This window comes from Lytechinus variegatus, chromosome 1 (genome assembly GCF_018143015.1).
Source record: "Lytechinus variegatus isolate NC3 chromosome 1, Lvar_3.0, whole genome shotgun sequence".
NCBI lineage: Eukaryota > Metazoa > Echinodermata > Echinoidea > Temnopleuroida > Toxopneustidae > Lytechinus > Lytechinus variegatus.
In genome coordinates this window covers 66,622,089-66,642,252 of record NC_054740.1, presented here as the reverse complement: position 1 = coordinate 66,642,252, position 20,164 = coordinate 66,622,089, and the positions used below count along the sequence as shown (strand labels likewise).

Sequence of the window (20,164 nt, the reverse complement as noted above, 5' to 3'; positions counted from 1 at the left end):
TAATTTGTGATTCCTCCCATGGAACATTTTATAAAATAATTTCAAGCTTTTCACAACGTTCCGTGCAAGCATTGCATGTGACTTGAGGGTGACTTTCATGGCAACCTGCTTGTCACAAGTCATGCAGGTTGCCAGCATTGGCAGTATCTCGCTTGCATCTCACACAAAGTTGCCCGCAGAAGTACATGTAAGTCTGATATGCACATAGAAAAGTTTTAAACATACTCAAAATTTTGTTGCGGGTGAGTTGCGGGCAATCACCTGTAAGGCTTGCACGGAACCATGTGACAGGGCCTTTTGAAACAGAATATGCCCTTTGAGATTTTCAGCAAACTGAGGACTTTGATATCTTCCACAATGAACTCATACAGTACTACCTTTGTAGAAATGTATTATCTTATGGATAAAGTCAGAAGGGGAAACAAAATGGAGATAAAGTCGCCAACACAATTGTTCCAAATATGTTTTAAGATTGTTTTAGGTGAAATATCGAAACTTATTGCTGATTTAATTAAAACTTAATATGGAAACATGATTTCTCTGTACATCAGGGTAATGTGGGTGCATGATTGTTGATTGTTTGAAGTTAATTTTTAATGCTTTCATGATCTCATAATGGAAATGTTTTCCAGGTGCCCAGAATTTAATTTCTCGAAAGTTTGTACAAAATCTTTGCGTCTGGCCAGACCCCCAGGAAAAAATGTTAGTGTCGAGCCCTGATCACTCTGACGAGATTGAAAGAAAAATTAATGTGCATGTATTTTAGTAATTTGAAGTTTTTCATGATATAGCATTTTGTCATGAAACTGTTAACAAGTTTTCTGTAATTTTTTTTCCAAGCATGTTGTACACAAAACTTTTGAGCTCTTTGTCAACATATCAGCTCATTTCAATTCCCTGGTCTACTTGTATTCATAAGAGCTTTAGCAAGTAGACAATTTATCATTGGCATGTGTTCACAGTCACAGTGTTCATGTTGTGGTGTAGGCTTATGGTGGTTTTGCAGACCAAATTATTTAGGAAAACGAAGAAAAGACACTGGTCATTAAAAGGGCAATATGCATTGTTTGATTAATATGAGATGTACAGCTACATGTATGGAACAGGATGGGATGGGATCAAATAACAAAAATGTAAATTTTCTTGTGTTTTAGCAAGATTAGCAGGATGCCAAATCATATTTGATCAAGATAATTATCAAGCAAAATCTGTTTTATTTACATTGATTCAGACATTTTGATAACAGATTGAAATCATCGGACTGTATTATGCCCACATGTGCACTGTACAATGTACCTGTACCAGCACTCTTGAGTTTAATTTGCAATCCCACACTCTGTGTGCGCAGACAGCTGGAGTCCCTAAAACCTGAGATCGAGCACAGCTGTGTGAGAGGAGAGAGAGATAGAGATAGAATTTGAGATACAGAGAGAAAGACAGAGAGAGAGAGGAAGAGAAAAGAAAAAAAAAACAGAGTATGAGCATGGACCTACATGTATCCATGGTGTGAGAAAGACGAATGTGTGAATTTCATGTAGAAAGACAGAGATACAGAGAGAGAGAGGTGGCCATATGTTCCATGTAATATGATATCCCCAAACATTGGTCTACCACGATTATGTACTTCGTAATATTTGATACAGATTGATAGCTTTCAATCAATCTATACCTGTGCCCTAGTGATTAGAATCCTTCTTGTACATACTGTACAGTAAATGTAATGTAGGTCGGTATGTGTATAACATTCATGAACATGCACTGAACATAAATTTGTGTCTACATTTATATCGAACTGAACCCTAAAACATACCTGACATGTATGTACATGCACCTGTAGCATACTTTAAGGACAAGTCCACCCCTACAAAAAGTTGATTTGAATAAAACGCAAAAAATCCAAGACAACAAGCATAACACTGAAAATTTCATAAAAATCAGATTTTAAAGGAGAAAGTTATGACATTTCAAAGTTTTGTTTAATGTCTCAGAACAGTTATGCACATCCTGGTCAATATGCAAATGAGACTGATGACATCATCCACTCACTATTGCTTTTGTATTTGTATTGTGTGAAATATTCTAACTTTCTCATTGTCAAGTGAAACAACGATTAATTCCTCCCTGAACATGTGGAATCGGCATTGTTCAATATAGTTCAATCAAGGTAGTCCTTTATTGTCAAATCTGTTTAAAAAAATATATTTTGTGTAATTCGAACAATAAAAACCCCCAGAATAGTGAGTGAGGAACATCATCCTCTGTTCATTTGCATGTCACTGAGTTGTGAATATCGCTGTTTTGTGTAAAATAAGTAAAACATGTCATAACTTTCTTTTATATAAAAATCTGATTTAGATGAAATTTTCCGCATTATGCTAGTTTGATTTTTCTCTAATTTGATTCAAATCAACATTTTTCTGGAATGGACTTGATTTTTAAAGTCTCATCAACATTCATGATTGAGTGAGAATTTAGAATAGATGAAAATGAAATTAATAACAAATTACATTATTTCCTGTAACAAAATGGTAAATTGCAATCTAGGAATGGTAGAAATATATTCTTGCAGTATTAATACCAAGTGTGTATATTTCTGATACCTCATTGGTTTATTATAATGCATTCCTACCAATTAATAGTGAACTGTGGCCACCATATTTCTTTGAACATTTTAATTCATGTAGGCCTAATGCTCATGTACTACATTTGATCAATATTTTTGACACATGATCAATACTTTTTGATATTTTCTTTTGAAGAACCATTATCATAATTAACACTGAAAGGTGAAATATGCTGAGATTTCCTGTATGTTGCATGTATATTGCACACCTGTTAAACAGTGCATTTTGTTATGAAATTGTGCATATTAGTATAGTATTACACATATCTTGTGAGACGAAAAAAAACTTGTACACCTCACAATTCACTAATTTATGGAGAAATATACATGATCTGAAATAGTATATTATCCCAAGTAAATCGATACCATATTTGTATGGCATGTTTATGCTTCGATGAACAGGATGTATTCTTTACTATGATGTAAAATTTGATTTGCACTTGCAGTATAAAGCATCATTGTAAACTCCCTTTCACTATCATGAAAATGATCAATGATCATCATCACCATCATCGTCATGATTGTCACCATGATCATGATCATCATTATCATCATCATCACCATCATCATCGTCACCATCATCATCGTCATCACCACTTTCAATATCATCATGATCATCCCAATCACCATTATCATGATCATGATGATTAATTTCATAATCACCATTATCATGATCAGCGTGATCATCATCATCATCATCATCATCACCACCACCATAATCATCAACATCATCATCACTGTTTAAATCACCATCACCATTATCTTTGCTTCTTAAGAATAGGTAAACCAGGTTCCCTGTTCTGACGTATTTGTTTTCTTGTCAAACTAGATCATGAAACAACATCCAGTGGGCAGTGTATTCCAGGATTCAATGACTGCCAATACAATGAAGTGTGTCGGAGAGACCCGACGTACGAATGGAATACCTGCCAGTGCCAGGCCGGCTTCTCTAGAGATTTGTACGGGGAATGTGTCTATGATGAAAGTACATGTAAGTAATACTCAAGCCTCCAAATATGCAAGACATTTATCTGTATTGTGCTGCACTCAACCCAGGTGAGGTATAAAATGGATGCCTGGCAGGAATTTATTCCTTTATGGGCAGTATGCAGAATAGCTTCTCTGCTATTTAAAAAAAAAACAGGCTGATTATGCTGCATTGTTATGTGCCTTTTAGAGACTTCTGATCAACTTTCACTTTTAAAACCTATGTACAGTAATCAAGTATGATATTATGTGATTTTTTTAGTAGCTTCCTGTGGAAAGTCATTTCAAATTTAATATTATTGCAAATAACCAGAAAAATGACTTGCTGATATGATTGTCTCGCCCACCAGAGGTGAAGGCGAGACTTAGGGATCCAAATGTCGTCCGTCTGTCACAAATCTAATGACACCTAACTCTGCGCCGTAAGTCACTTTTCAACCAAACTTGGATGGTAGATGGACTTGGGGGACCTGCATGTTATGCTGTAGCCCGAGGTCACATGGTAAGGTCAAAGGTCATTTTCAGGTCAACGTTAAAGTTTACATGCAAGACTCTATAGAAGACACCTAACTCTGCAACAGTAAGTCACTTTTCAACCAAACTTGGATGGTATATGGACTTGAGGGACCTGCATGTTATGCTGTAGTCGGAGGTCACATGGTAGATGCAAGACTCTTATGACAACTAACTCTGCAACCGTAAGTCACTTTTCAACCAAACTTGGATGGTGGATGGACTTTAAGGACCTGCATGGTATGCTGCAGTGGGAGATCACATGGTAAGGTCGAAGGTCATTTTCAGGTCAACATTAAAGTTTACGTGCAAGGCTCTTATGACAAGTGTTATTCCATCCCAATCATTTCACAATGAAGTTTCTATACAATTCTGTTGCTTGCCCTCGCAAATCACGATATTTCTGGTTATTTTCATGAGTGGGCGAGACACAAAATTGCTTTTACCTTGTTTTGGTTTTTCTTAAATTAAAGTAGAGACTTCCTTCTTATAAGTGTCAAATTTATAGTAACACATATTAAATAATTTATTGTGAAATCTATCTCTAAAAATAGGTTTATTTTTTTGTGGGATGCAGTGTATATGAACAGGATCAACCAAATTATTTGTTTTATCTACATGTACCTAGATACTGGACTCGACAGCAGATCACAGACCTCTCCACCTCAGCCAGAGGACCTTGGCAATCTCAAGCTCTGTTACAGTGATGGTGATTGCGAACAAGGAGAATTCTGCTTTGGACTTGATCTTTACGACAATGGCATATGTGCATCAGGTACGGATACGCCTTTGGTATACCCGCAGGCCACACCTTCAAATATTCCAAAATGTAAACCTAGGTAGCATGTCATCAGTATTTTTCATCCGAAGAGTCGTCAGATCCGACAACTCTCCTTGGTTTTGATTGACTGAGAAGCACTGTTACTATGGTAACTCGGATAAAGCACATGTTGTTTGTAATAGCATTGTCCAATGTTTTATCCAACAACGTCTGTTTTATCTGACAGTTACCATGTAGCAATGTTTCTCAGTCATTTAAGCCGAGGAAAGTTGTTGGATCTGATAACTTTTTGGATGAAATATGTTGAAATGCTTCCCAAGTTTACAAACTTTGGTGATTGGCCACTTTGATAATTTATCCCAATTTGTCCAATGCAATGCATATTTGGTTTCTTCCCACACAGTCTGATCAATGATAATTTTGTCTCAAAACTATTTGGCCTTATTGTTACATATTCCATTGGGTGATTTCAAGTCCTTTGTCGGTGTTGGAAGCGCAATTTGGATTGCATTTCTCAATACCTATTCTGAGTTAACACAAATAATCCAGATATCACAATATTGACAGCTCAACACATACATGTAGTAAGTGACTTTTCAGGACTATCTTCATTTTATGTTTGGTGTCATGCCCATGTAAATATTGACCTATTAACACCAACACCAAAAGGTCAACACTGAACTTGAAATCACCCAGTTACCGCTTCTAGTTTAATAGGCTCTGCTAGTTTTTTCATACTCACCTACGTCCCGTTTCATAAAGACTTGTTATGATAACCCGATTTCTATGATAAATTTACTATCAGCCAATGAGATCAGCGGATTTCAGTAGCTTTAAACTGATATTGCAAATTTGTTATTATGTAATAATGTAATAACGGGACACAAGTCAAGTGATAGACAAAATGATCATGAGATAAAATATGAGAAAAGGTGTCAATCTGACTATCTGAATACCAGGTGGGTGTTTCATAAAGCTGTTGTTTTTAAAGGACAAGTCCACCCAGACAAAAAATTGATTTGAATAAAAAGTAGTGCTGTTGTCAGGAACAAAAATCCATGTCAACATGTTGCTTAAAAATTAATCCCGACATCGACAATGTCGACATGAAAAAGGGACCGTAATTTAGCCTAGGCTCCCTAACAAAAAAAATCATTCGATCGTGGAACATAACACTCTCAATCAAACGTATTCACCTTGACACGAAGAATATCCCCACACTAGATCTAGATCTATATAATACAGGCTCAGTTCGGGAAAACATATTTTCACTAAGCTAGAGTGAATTCACTTTCAAAATCATCGATTTAATCCACATCTTTTTCTGGAGAATCAAGTTTTGTACCACGATCCGGTCTCGAAAGCATTGCGCAATAACACTCAGAGCCAATTTGAGAATCACCAATTACAATAGTGATCATTGCGTATTATACGCTGGTACACATGTGCTGCAAATGCAAGCTCCTCAAATTGACAGTAAAAAATAATAGAAATTGACCGATAATTTCAGTATCACTTCCGCGGCGATCCGTGCAACGATCTCCAAACGAAGGAAGGGAAGTTTTCTGTGACTTCGTGATTTGAATTAAGCGCTCAATTGCGGCGGTCACAACTTTGACAAAAACGTTTATGTGAAAAGTAATGCATTGAGGAGCAACGTATTATCAAGCACGGTGAATAGCAATGGGTACATATGGATGGGTACGGTGAATGCTACTACGGCTACGCTACGCTCGCGATCGTCCAGGGGCGCGGCAGCTTGATCGGGCAGGCCGGCCCACACTCAGGCACTGACGTATTTCTGCTGCCGCGCAGCTCGCCGGTATTCTTTTTTCATTTAATGTGCCGCTTTATAGCTGAATAAACCTTTTAATCGCGCCACTTACTGTGGATAAAAGCTTCCAACTTTTCAGCTAAGCTTTATACTCGTGACTTTAGGCTAGACCCCTTTTTATTTAATGTTTGCATGTCGATGTGGGTGCGTGCTTGTCGACATGTCGGAAACATTGAAAATCCTTCGTATGTCGACATCAATGTCGATATGAGGCCTATCGACAACAGCACTAATAAAAAGAGAAAAATCCAACAAGCGTAACACTGAAAATTTCATCAGAATCGGATGTAGAATAAGAAAGTTATGAAATTTTAAAGTTTCGCTTACCTTCACAAAACAGTTATATGCACATCCTGGTCGGTGTGCAAATGAGTAGACTGATGTCATCCACTCACTATTTCTTTTGTATTTTATTATATGAGGTATGAAATATTCTAACTTTCTCCTCATTGTCAAGTGAAACACAGATTTATTGCTCTCTGAACATGTGGAATTAGCATTGGTTAATACTATATGGTTCAGTCAAGTCGGTTCCAATGGTCAAATCTGTAAAAAATGAAATATTGTACAATTCAAACAATAAAAAACAAAAGAAATAGTGAGTGATGGACATCATCGACTGACTCATTGGCATGTCACTGAGTTGTGCATATCACTGTTTTGTGAAATATAAGCGATACTTTAAAATGCCATAACTTTCTTATTTTGCATCCGATATGATGGCATGACGAAAATCTTGCATTTAAGAGCAGTATACCCCAGTTTCCCTTATCATCAAATCTCTTCTCCCAGTACTACAAACCCTATTGCCCTCAAGCATGAAATTTAAGTATAGAAACACCTGTTTCTTGACCTCAGTCCGAAGATAATACACCCCTGCATCAACGGTCACAGCAGGGGGCCACACACGATGGATTGCAATGTGTGTAGTTCTGGTGAGTGCATGGAGTTCCATGTATACACGCGTTGATAGAAACTCTTTCTTCCTTTCTTTCTTTTTCTTTCTTTCTTTCTTTCTTTCTTTCTCTCTCTCTCTCTTCCTTCCTCCCTTCCTTTCTTTCGTTAAGACTGTATCATTGCGTGAGTGAACGGCATGCATCCCATATTTTCTTGCTGGACGGACAGAAACTATATGGGATGCATCGCGGTCCTTGCATGCTAAGCATACCGTAATTTTTATTCCGCTTACTTTCCTTATTTCGAGGTCGATTTTCTTCGTTCGAAATTGAAAATGGACTAGTATTGGATGTCTGAATGTAATATGCCTTTGAAAACGTGATTGATATCGAATACAATAATTTCATTCCGAAGATCCTTCTACAGGCAGACAAGTCTTACGTAATAGCACAGCTGTTGTTTATCATTTCGTCCTTGGCTCAATGCTCGTTTGGCTGGCCTGTGGTGAAATTGAGACAAGGGGATTACCTGGCCAAGATGGGTTTATCGGGGTTGGAAATGTTGTTTGAGAGTTTCCAAACGAAAAACGGGGTATCCGACCGCAGTTTGCAGTCCGAAGTGCGGTCGAGAATCAAACGGGAAATTTTCGTAATGGAATTTTCAGTGTTACAGTGTATGCTTGTTGGAATTTTCTCTTTTTATTCAAATAAACTTTTTGTTAAGGTGGACTTGTCCTTTAATTTGAGACAAAAGAAAATCATATCAGCAGGTTTTTTCTGGTTACTTTCAGTATTATTAAATTTGAAATGACTTTCCACTAGTTTGATTTTTCTCTACTTATTCAAATCAACAGTTTGCTGGGGTGGACTTGACCTTACGTGACTGTACAAATGACTGATGATCCTTCCTTGTGGTGAATGATACCCACTAGATTTTCATTGTTGTTGAATTGGCGCCTATGAAAGGATCACCAGTAATTTGTAAAGGCGCTTGTATTATGCGAACAGCTTTATGAAATTCCTATCTGGTACATGTATCTTAACTTGGTGTCTACTAGAACTGGTTGGATAGCAATTATACACTTTTGGCGCTATATGTAAAACACTGTATACCACATGGTCCCCCCACTAAAATTCTATGATCGGTTGAAAATTTATAATTATGAAGACCAAAAGCCCATGTACCATACCATACATTTTCCCTCACAGTGAATTTGTGTCATCATTTTGCATCTTGGCACTTTCAAATATCATTTCAAAATGATCAGCTCTTGTTTCTTGTATTAAAAAAAAGATTATTGCCCTTATTTGGATGAGATTTCTGGCACACATTACTGCAGTCACATTTTTCTTGCAATGCCAGCACAGTGAGTTGAAAATTGTATGTTATATTATACATGTATATACCTGGTACAAGACATTGAAAAAAAATAAACCAAAATATCATTTAGAAATACTGGGTTAGTTTCGCATGATGGCATGTTCTTACATGTATCTGAAGACATTTTAGTATGCAATATATATTTGTCTTGAACTGTGTGTACAGTACTATCATTATAGTATTGTTTCTTTATATATATGTTTCCTCGTTTCATAATTCTAGCTGCACATTTTCAAAGAAAGCGTGAAGGTAATGATGATAACTGTCCGTGTTCGCATGATACTTTAACAAAAATCAGTGCTTTCTACTTTGCTTTGATTCCTTTTTTTGAATTTGCTTTATACTTCTTTTGCACCATTGCATGAAGGATAATACATAGTACATGATTTGCTGAGAGAGATGGGATGGTGGGGGGGGGGGGGGGTTAGGGATGGGTGGTAGTGAAATAAGTGAATATCCATCACTTTGTTTTTGCTGCAAATTTGTAATGGGACTTTGAATTGGGCTCTGTGCCACTGTGTGCCCATGTTTGCTCAAATTACATGTACATGTACCTAAGAATTTCTTCATGTCCCTTGTTTTCTTGACATATTTCTCATTATAAAATGTAGTTCTTATAAGCTTCAAAACTGTTCAGAATTAATGTGATATTCATTTCTCCTTTTCATTTGGAATGTCTTCAGAGATACACTCCCAGTGCCAGGAGAAATTTTCATTTTATCTTGTATACGTTAGAAGTGGAAAATTATGTGAGCCCAGTGTGATGCTTGACATATGCTCAGTTTTTACAAGGGTTTTATTTGTGTTAATTTTTCATGGCCATACACATTTTTTTTTGGGGGGGGAGACGTATACAAAAATTTGGAACTAAAAAGCAATAGAACAAAAGCGACCAAGCTTGTTTTGAGGCACTTTTGTTTCTACTAATGTGAAATTTAAGGATTTTGTGTATACTCGGTGAATTTTGTGAAATTTTCATTAAAGTTTAACTTTCAAAATTTGGCATGTGTACCATAGGGAGCAGTGGGCAGTTGCACCCCTGAATTTTGACAAGTTAAATTTGATTTGGGGGGTGCAACTGCCTGCTGCTCCTATGGTGCATACGGTCATGGATTAAATAATCATGCAGAGATATATCAAGACCTATACTAATAAATGTCCCAAAATATACATTTATGTGAACACTACCATCGCTGCATGTACTATTAACCTCTACATGTACATGTAGACCCCCTCCCCCCCTGTAAGCTGTAATTGTCATTTACATACTAATGTATTAATGATTATTGTGTATTTATTCCTATTTTTATTGTAAATTTATTTACTTATTACCTTTTTTTAATGGAAATCCAAGTTTAATGAATATGGAATGAATATTCAAAGATACTTTGTTTTAGGTACCCCCCCCCCTCATCCATTTACCGTGTCAGTGTGTCTGTAGTGTGAAACTGTAGAAATGTGTCAATAGGTCTGGTACTAAGTCTGAGTCATATGAAGAGAATAGAATGACAAAAGAATGTAAATTTTCTTTTCATACAGTATATTTTTCTTCATATTCTAATAGTATTTCAATTTGGTCTGGAGTGTTTGATGTAACTTTTCATTTCTTTTTTAGACTTAGGATTTGCACTTTTACTGCATTGGAAGTTTGGGGGTTTGCAGCACTTTCCATAAGATTTGCAAATTTGATTAAATTCAAATGGTAGAAAGCTGAAATTATACGATGTTTGATATTTCAGTGTCACAACATCAACTCTGCTGCTATATTGACTGGCATAATGCAGACAAGACTGTCAGGGGGCATTCCACTTTTGGATTTGATATTAGTCTGACGTGATTTGTGTTTATTTGGACTTTCTAATGGAAATGATGATTTGCACAGTTGATGTTTGTTTTGTATTGGAAGTTTGTAGCACTATTCTATGCTCTCACAACCTCTATAGAAAACCATGCACGCCAACATAAAAACCAATCGGATTTGCCATAGACAGAGGTTTAGCTTACCCATGCTTTAAATCTCCAGATTTAAATCTACAGACTCATGATTTAAATCTCAAGATTATCAACCTATAAGCAGTCAAAAATAACTTCTGAATCTCAAAATTGAGGGGGGGGGGGTGGAATGGAAGTGCAAATGCATCACCTCAGATTGAATGTACATGTTAGCAAACCCTGGTGTAGTGACACCTGTATTATTTCCCTTATATAGAATCCCCTGTTAGAATGTATTACAGGAACTTGTCCCCCCCCCCAAAAAAAAGGCATAGATTTTTTTTATTAATTGTTATTTTCCTTTGTCTCTGTGAGTTTTAATTAATTAAAACATGGTCTATAAGGTACATGTATATACATCTAGAAACAAATACAGGAGACAGTTGATATGTTGATGGGCATGTAGACTTTGAATTTAAAGATAAATTCCAGTTTTGGTAACGATTTCAAAATGACTTTTTACAGAATCTAATATAATGACCACCAAAGTGTCTGTATGTATGAATGAAAAATATGTGCCAAAGGATTCTGGGAGAAATTATGTAATTGCTGAGAAATAAGCAAAATAAGCGCGGAATCGGTCAATTCCGTCAGGTCTTTATTCCAGCAATAATACACTGTCCCATGTGTGCCTATCTGTGTTGGTGATCTTCAGTGTGAACGTTTTTCAGCATAGATTTCAAGATTTCATAAAGTTCAGTTTATGTAACTGTACCAGATCTAGATCCTCGATGATATTCTGACAAGCCTGGTTTTACAGACTTTCTCATGAAATTAGTGTTTACTGCAACTACTGGCATTTCTCTTTAATGGTGAAATTCAGACAGTACCTTAAAGTGATTGTTAATTGACACCTTGCCCCCCCTACCTTAAGAAAAATAGATAAATGCCAAATAAAAGTTAAAGTACTTCATCATGATTTTTCTAATTATGGGCCAATGCTGGCATTGGATTCATAACATGTATTCCATTACAATGCATGTTATAATATTTACATGTCACTTTCATTTCTAGCAATAGTGAATGATGATGCTTCATGTTCATACTAGCCTTTGCTTGCTTGCACTATTCACATAATTTAAGGGGAAGTTCATCTTGATGATAAGTTTATTGTGATAAATTTAGAGAGAAAAAAAGTAAACATTTGATGAAAATTCATTTTGTTCAATATTTTGATCCAATGTATTTATTCTTTCTTTATCCTTTCACACAACATTCTTGTATGAAAGAGCTGTTCATCTTTGACGTAACAGAATTAAAACTTTTAAAATTCATAAAACCATTTTTTAGGGATTTTCATAAAACTTTCACCAATGTATTTCTCTGATTGTTCTGCTTCTATTAATACTGACAAGTAATTGTCAGGGTAAACTTCCCTTTTCCCTAATGATATGTATCTTTGCATGTTGGATCACATTTTATCTTTTTCAGCGTACATTTGAGTAGTGGCTTATTTGCTGAGAATGCTGTGACTATACATGTACACTGATTTGAAGAAATTGAATTGAATTGAATTCATTTATTTTTTGGCCAATAAACATAAATTCAGTGGTCACTTGTTAAAATTGCATATCACTGGCTTAGTATCTAGAAACCATTGATGAATGCTTTGTAGTATGTATACATCTGTAATACATACATGTTCAAAATCGTTTAACAAATTTATTGAATACTGAAGTAAAAACAATGACATTACCCCTCTCCGCATTTGTTTCGTTTGTGACTGGTGGTTTGTTTTTTATTACAGACGGTATAGTCCAGCAGCCAAGGGGGGTAAGGTTGCATTGGAATGTCATAGTTTTTTTTTTACTGATTTTGACTGGTGAGACCTTCTTTTTGAAGAATCTACATGCTGGAGCTCTGTCAGCATTGAGCAATTTGAGATATACGCGAAAATCCAAAATGGCCGCCGGCAGCCATCTTGAATTTTCTGTTTACTCACTTTAGCATACCTAGAAGTTTAGAAACTTGGGATTTACAGGTTTTAGGGGGCGGAGAATCCAAATCTGAAGTTATTTTTGGGAAAAAACAATGCATTGATGTCAAAATATACAGATAGCGGCCATTTTCCAAGATGGCTGCCATATAACATGTATTATATTGTTTATTTCCTGTATAGGGTACTTAGAATTTTCAAAACATGTAATATACTAGTTTTAGGGGATGGAGAGTCCAAATCTGAGGTTTATTTGAGGATATAACCATGCTTCGATGTCGAAATATACAAGTAGCGGCCATTTTCCAAGATGGCCGCCATATAACATGTATTATATTGTTTATTTCCTGTATAGGGTACTTAGAATTTTCAAAAACATGTAATATACTGGTTTTAGGGGATGGAGAGTCAAAATCTGAGGTTTATTTGAGGATATAACCATGCTTCGATGTCGAAATATACAAGTAGCGGCCATTTTCCAAGATGGCCGCCATATAACATGCATTATGTTGTTTATTTCCTGTAGGGTACCTAGAATTCTCAAAACATGGAATATACTGGTTTTAGGGGGTGGAGAGTCCAAATCTGAGGTTTGTTTGGGGATATGGCTATGCTTTGGTTTCGAAACATACAAATAGCGGCCATTTTCCAAGATGGCTGCCATAGAACATGCATTATATTGTTCACTTACTTTAGCATACGTGCAATTTTCAAGCCTTGGAATATGAAGATTTCGGGGGATGGAAAATCCAAACCTGATGGTGTTTAAGGAATGTGATCATGTTTTGCTCTCAAAATATAAATAGCGGCCATTTTCCAAGATTTCCGCCTTGGAATATGCACTATTTCGTTTACTTACGAACCTATAATTTTCAAAACATGGAATATAATAGTTTTAGGGGCCAGAGAGTAAAAATCTGTGGTTATTTTGAGGATAGGACCATGCGTTGATGTCAAAATGTACAAATACATGAAGAAGATGGCCACCATAGAACAAGTATTACAGTAGGCCTACCGTAATTATATACAAGCAGATTCCTTATTTATCAGTCATTTTCTTTTTTCTTTTTGGACTAGGTGGAAGGATTAGGATAATGAACAATATTTAGACTTCAATTGAATGAGGCAGTAATTGAAATATCAAGATTAAGTGCAAAAAGTAGGATATCTTAGTTGTTATCGCTACATGTATGATGAGGCATATTAATCATCTGAATCATTTCCAAATTATATCTCTTGAATGACTATTTTGATGGTTGTATGGTTTTTACATATATCACTGTGATGATGCAATATAATTACTCCTTAAGATAACTTAGAGTAACCTAAAGTATATGGGAAGAGGTGGGCTGTTTATACTCTTCTGAAGTAATGGCTTGACCTTGACAAAACAATCTTTTAATCCTCCTGAAGTGATTACCACATTGCCAAATTTGCTGTAAAATAAATTTAGTTTCAAATGCTTGATTATTTTGCATATCACTGCAACTATACAGTTAAATATTACATATGCATTGCACAGACACTGTTGTCGAAACAGGATTAGACTTGTATGCTGAAAGAAAATGCTTGAAACAACTGACTGTCTTCATTTGCGAAAAAAAAAGGAAAAATCATGTTTCAATATTAATCTCCATTTACGGGACCACTGAAAACATCTCTGATTTGGCCACTAGCAATGAGCCAATTGAAAGCTCTAGTTTACTCAGTTCACGTATAGCATCATTACGTCAGCAACACTGATTCCTATCGACTGCAGCCCTGAATTATTTCTTAGGACTTTCAACACCAATAATGAAAAACACCCAAACTGTTTATCTAGTCAATTACTTGGTATCATCAGGCTGTATTGCACTATGAAGAGCATGAAGCGTTCTCCTGTAGCTCTTTTCCAGACAGTAGCCTAAACACAACGGCTTACCATATCTAGCACTCAACTGATTCCTTTATGTAGGCAAGATATCTTTACCTCTCGAACTTCTTTGTTAATTGAGGAACTATGTAATGAGCACAGACAGAGCAAGCAATCACCACACAGCCCCTAACATGATGTCTCTCAGCCGGTGGAAAATCTGAAGTCCTGGGATATTGACCCCGCTGCTGAATGGCCAGCAAAAACAGACAACTTAAGGTGACACCTGCATCAAGATGATACCTACAGAGTGTTATCCAGGACAAGGAAGTATGAGGTTGGCATGCCATGGAAAAGAGTGGTGCAATGTCAAAAGGCTGATGGTCAACAGATCGCAAAGTGGGGCCTCCTGACAGAACCTTAGCGCTTCTTTAGCTGAATTGGATATTAAAGTGGGAAAAGGAGAATGTTGAGCCAAGTTTCCACCAGGGCCTGCAAAGGTCGGGACCCTGCTAGTAATTTTGTGGCTGAATCATAATTACACATCGGGAGCAGTTAAGTAAAAAAATCTCCTTGCCCAGAATGGCGATGAGGAATATTTACAAGTATGTTTCGACATCAAAGCATGGTCATATCCCCAAACAAACCTTAGATTTGGACTCTCCATCCCCTAAAATCAGTATATTCCATGTTTTGAAAATTCTAGGTACCCTATACAGGAAATAAACAATATAATGCATGTACGTATATGGCGGCCATCTTCAAATATGGCCGCTACTTGTATATTTTGATATCGAAGCATGGTTAAATCCCCAAATAAACCTCAGATTTGGACTCTCCATCCCCTAAAACCAGTATATTCCATGTTTTCAAAATTCTATAGGAACCCTATGCAGGAAATAAACAATATAATGCATGTTCGTATATGGCGGCCATCTTGGAAAATGGACGTTGTTTGTATATTTCGACATCGAAGCATGATTATATCCCCCAAAATAACCTCAGATTTGGACTCTCCATCCCCTAAAACCAGTATATTCCATGTTTTGAAAATTCTAGGTACCCTATACAAGAAATAAACAATATAATTCATGTAATATGGCGGCCATCTTGAAAAATGGCCGCTATCTGTATATTTTGACATCAATGCATGGTTTTTTCCTCAAAATAACTTCAGATTTGAATTCTCCGCCCCCTAAAACCTTTAACTCCCAAGTTTTTAAACATCTTGGTATGCTAAAGTGAGTAAACAGAAAATCCAAGATGGCTGCCGGCGGCCATTTTGGATTTTCGCGTATATCTCAAATTGCTCAATGCTGACAGAGCTCCAGCGTGTAGATTCTTCAAATAGAAGGTCTCACCAGTCAAAATCAGTCAAAAAAAAAACTATGACATTCCAATGCAACCTTACCCCCCAAATCAGGGTTTGGCTGCCGGACTAGTATACATATTCACACATGTATACATCACTTGTTACAAATTAACAGTGCTGAGTATAGTGTCACTTTACATAGTTTTTAATGTAATTTTAACCTGCAGTATGATTTGTATTCAATTCACAGATTCTTTACGAGATTTACCCACAACTCAACATCCTTTATCTGCAGAGACGAAAAGACCTACTCTTGCTATCGATAACACTGTAAGTATCATTTGATTATTGTTTGAAAGGGGCTTAATTATATTGAAATCTGAAACTCTTGGCATATAATGCATATGATTTATGTAGCACACTACCCATTGTAATTAGATGCTCAAGTAGCTTTAAGAGAAAATTAGAGAGAGGGAAAAAATGTATATACATGTACATTCAAATATAACGATGAATATAGCTAAATGAATACATTACATATATTTATGTCTGTCAAAAAGCACTCTTTTATACAGGTTTGTTTTTAGGTTGCCCCTGAAGGTGGGCATTGATGAAAAGGTACTGAAAATTTTGTTAGTTTAACTTTAAAAAAAATAGAAAACATCTTTTTGTACATGTTCAAAAATGTTATTGCAATGATTACTTGTACATGCTTTATTTTTTTTTTCAAATTATGATCAACTTGACACATGTGCAGTGTACATATGATAGGTGTTTTATATTTCTGTATTATTTTACAGGGGAATTGCTTTTACATTTAAATTTGTTATGTTGATAAAACACTTTCTTGTGTGAATTTCATTCTTAAAGCAGCGCGCAACAATAGCACTGGTCCAACGGTCCCAGACCAGTAAAAATTGCTGTTGGGCCAGTACCTTTTCAGAAATACACAGATTTACTGGTCCGACATGACCAGTAAAAATATATCAAGCTGATACAAATGATGTTTTCTCCTTTTTTGTAAATCATTAAAATGGCTCTCTAAAATTGAGAAATTGCTCTCATGAATTATGTTGTGTGTACTGTTTATTTGTATTGGTGGGGGGGGGGGATAAAATCAATATAAGACAGCATAATAATTCTTAATGTTTTTATTTATTTGGGGGACCAGTAAATTTAAGGTACAGACCAGTAAAAAATTGAAAATCTGGGTATCTACTGGTCCATCATGAATAGGTTGGACCAGTAGAAACAAATGTTAGTGTGGAGCCCTGCTTAAAGCTGTATATTATTCACCAAGAAACACACACTGTGTTTGTCAGTTCGCTCCCCCTTTAAAACATGATTCTCTTATGGACATCTGGGTCCTGTCTAACAAAGAGTTAAGATTGATCCAATCAACCACAAGTATGGAAAGCCAAGCAATGTCACCATCTAAACTGCATGCATATTCTAAATATTTTTTCAAAGTGATGATCATTTATATCTCATTATTTTCTTGAAAATTCAATGTGTTTCTCTTTGTTTACAAAGGACAATTACAGTGACGGAATTCCATAGTTAAGGCTGATGGGATCAATCATAACTATTTGTAAGACATGGCCCTAAGATATCTTTTGACAGTTGCAAATTTTTGTGATATGTAAATAAAATATAGTGATGGATTTTTTTTTTTTCCAAAAGACACCACTCCAAACGGGTGAAGTTAGTACCAGTGGACTGATAACCCCTTCTGTGGTAGAGATGCCTGCTAAGAAGGATGGCAGTGATTCAAGCAATGGTAGGTATTGACAGTCTCTTTCACTGTATGTTTTGTTTAATAAAGTTTTTCATTTAAACACATTCTAATTTTTTGAAAAGCCTTTGCTATCCATAAAAAACTTCCAATATATTTTTTTTGTATCATTGTTGCCTTTTTCTGAATTAGGTCGATGTCAGGGCCCTAGGAACAATTTTTACTAGGGGTCCTGAAATAATTTTGAAGCAAAAAAAAAAAGTTTTGCTATAAAATGAAGGTCCTTTTGTTCTTGAGAATTCGACTAGCATAAAAGGGGTTTTTTTTGCTGTAAAATGAAGGTCGTTTTGGTCCTGAAAAATTTGACAAGCAAAAAAAGGGAGGGGGTGTTCACTAAAAAGAAAAAGAAAATGAAGGTCATTTTGGTTTAATTTTTCAATTTTTTCACACCAAACAAAATTCCTAGGGGTGCTGCCTATATCTAGGGGGTGCTTCTGCACCCCCGCTTCCCAGGGCCATGGTTGATGTATTAGGAATAGTGAGAGAGTGAACCTACACTCCCAAAGAAATATGAATATGGTGAATAGGCATAGAAACACAGTTTGATGATTTCATCACATTTCCAATTTGAGGTTTTTGATAAATTTCCACTTCCTGTATGCTTGTCTTTTTACAGGCACTGAGGTTAAATCAAGCGGTGTCGTAGAAACGACAGTGAACACATCCGATGGTAACAAACATATCCCTGATACCACCCCCTTGTTGCATGATCAAAACCCCACCACCGCCCCCCGTTCGACAACAGCACCACCTCTTTCATCTCCTCTGCTAGCTACCACTTCTACTACCTTAGGTAGCGGGGGAACGCACCCCTGTGAGTTTCATTCTCTTTGCATGTAGATGTTGAGCCTTTATTTTGAGTGTCGGTTATAGAAGCGTAAAACTGCCACCCAGATGTTCAATGGGGGAGGGGGGATGTCAAATTGACCCTCGTCAATGAATTTTGTGACTACGCCGCCACACAAACTTTTTTGTACGCACTGGTTGCTGACTTACTACTTTCAAGTCTTGCACATCTTTTGAGACCAAATTTTCGATGACTGAGTATGCAGTTCCGAAATAGTGCAACATTTTGTAATTGCATGTCTGACCCCAAATTGCTCAAAAAACATCATTTTGTGTATAAGGTCAATGCAATTTTTTTCCCATGAAAAATTAAAAGTGTATGATTATTGTCTCGCCTGCATAGCAAAGTGAGACTAGGCGCGCTTTGGCGATGGCCGCGGCAGCATCAACATAAGATCTTAATCAAAGGTTAAGTTTTTGAAATGTCGTCACAACTTTAATAGAATTATACCGGCCAAGTTCATGAAATTTGGTCATAATGGTTATCAAGTATTACCGAACACCCTGCCAGAGTTTGAGGTCACATGACAAAGGTCATTTAGGGTCAATTAACTTTGGCCTTGTGGGGGGAGTATTTGTTGATTTCCATCAAAACTTTGAAAATTTATGGATCTGGTTCATGAAACTTGGACATAAGTTGTGAGTTTCAGATCACATGACCAAGGTCAAATGTCATTCATGATCAATGAACTTAGATGATGTTGGGGGAATCAAAACGATATCTTAACCAAGGTTAAGTTTTTTTAATTGTCATATCACTGAAAGTATGTGGATCTAGTTCATGAAATTTGGACATAGGGGTAATCAAGTATCAGTGAACATCTTGTGTAAGTTTCAGGTCACATTACAAAGGTCAATGAACTTTGGCCATGTTGGGGGTATTTGTTAAATTGCCATCATAACTTTTGAAAGTTTGTGGATCTAGTTTGTGAAATATAGACATAAGAGTAATGAAGTACAGTATCACTGATCGTCTTGCACAAGTCTTCGTTCACGCTATCAAGGTCATTTGTCATGTAGGGTCAATTAACATAGTATTTTATCATTGTATGAATGGTGTTTTTTGTGAATGATTATTCTATAGTCATTTTCAAAGTCAGCACTGCTACTGCATGTATATCAAATCGCATAATGCAGGCAAGACTGCCAGAGGCAATCCACTTGTTTTTACTTTTGTTGGTTTAAATGGAAGGGACGTCTTCATGATGAGATCTAAGATCTCATCATCTGATCTTTCACTATAAGATATTGACTTCCACAATGATTACCTGAACATCTGGGGGTGGCACTTTTACGCTTCCAAAGTCTGTTTTTATTTTTTTCTCAAGTGTTTCAAGGGCTTATCTGTCATCTTGGTAAGGTTTGTTTCCAAAAGTGTTCGGAAAAGTGACTGAGTATGTGGACTTTGTTTGTTTG

The 20,164-nt window shown here is 36.3% G+C and overlaps 1 protein-coding gene across 1 annotated transcript in view; it reads left to right on the top strand.

Annotated features, from left to right (window-relative positions):
- LOC121420277 (dyslexia-associated protein KIAA0319-like protein) overlaps positions 1-20,164 on the top strand; it is a 68,004-nt gene that overhangs the window by 19,150 nt on the left and 28,690 nt on the right. The window contains 6 exon segments of the mRNA XM_041614855.1: positions 3,453-3,614; positions 4,752-4,898; positions 9,238-9,264; positions 16,358-16,437; positions 17,791-17,887; positions 18,519-18,716. Coding sequence (XP_041470789.1) covers positions 3,453-3,614; positions 4,752-4,898; positions 9,238-9,264; positions 16,358-16,437; positions 17,791-17,887; positions 18,519-18,716 — 711 coding nt within the window.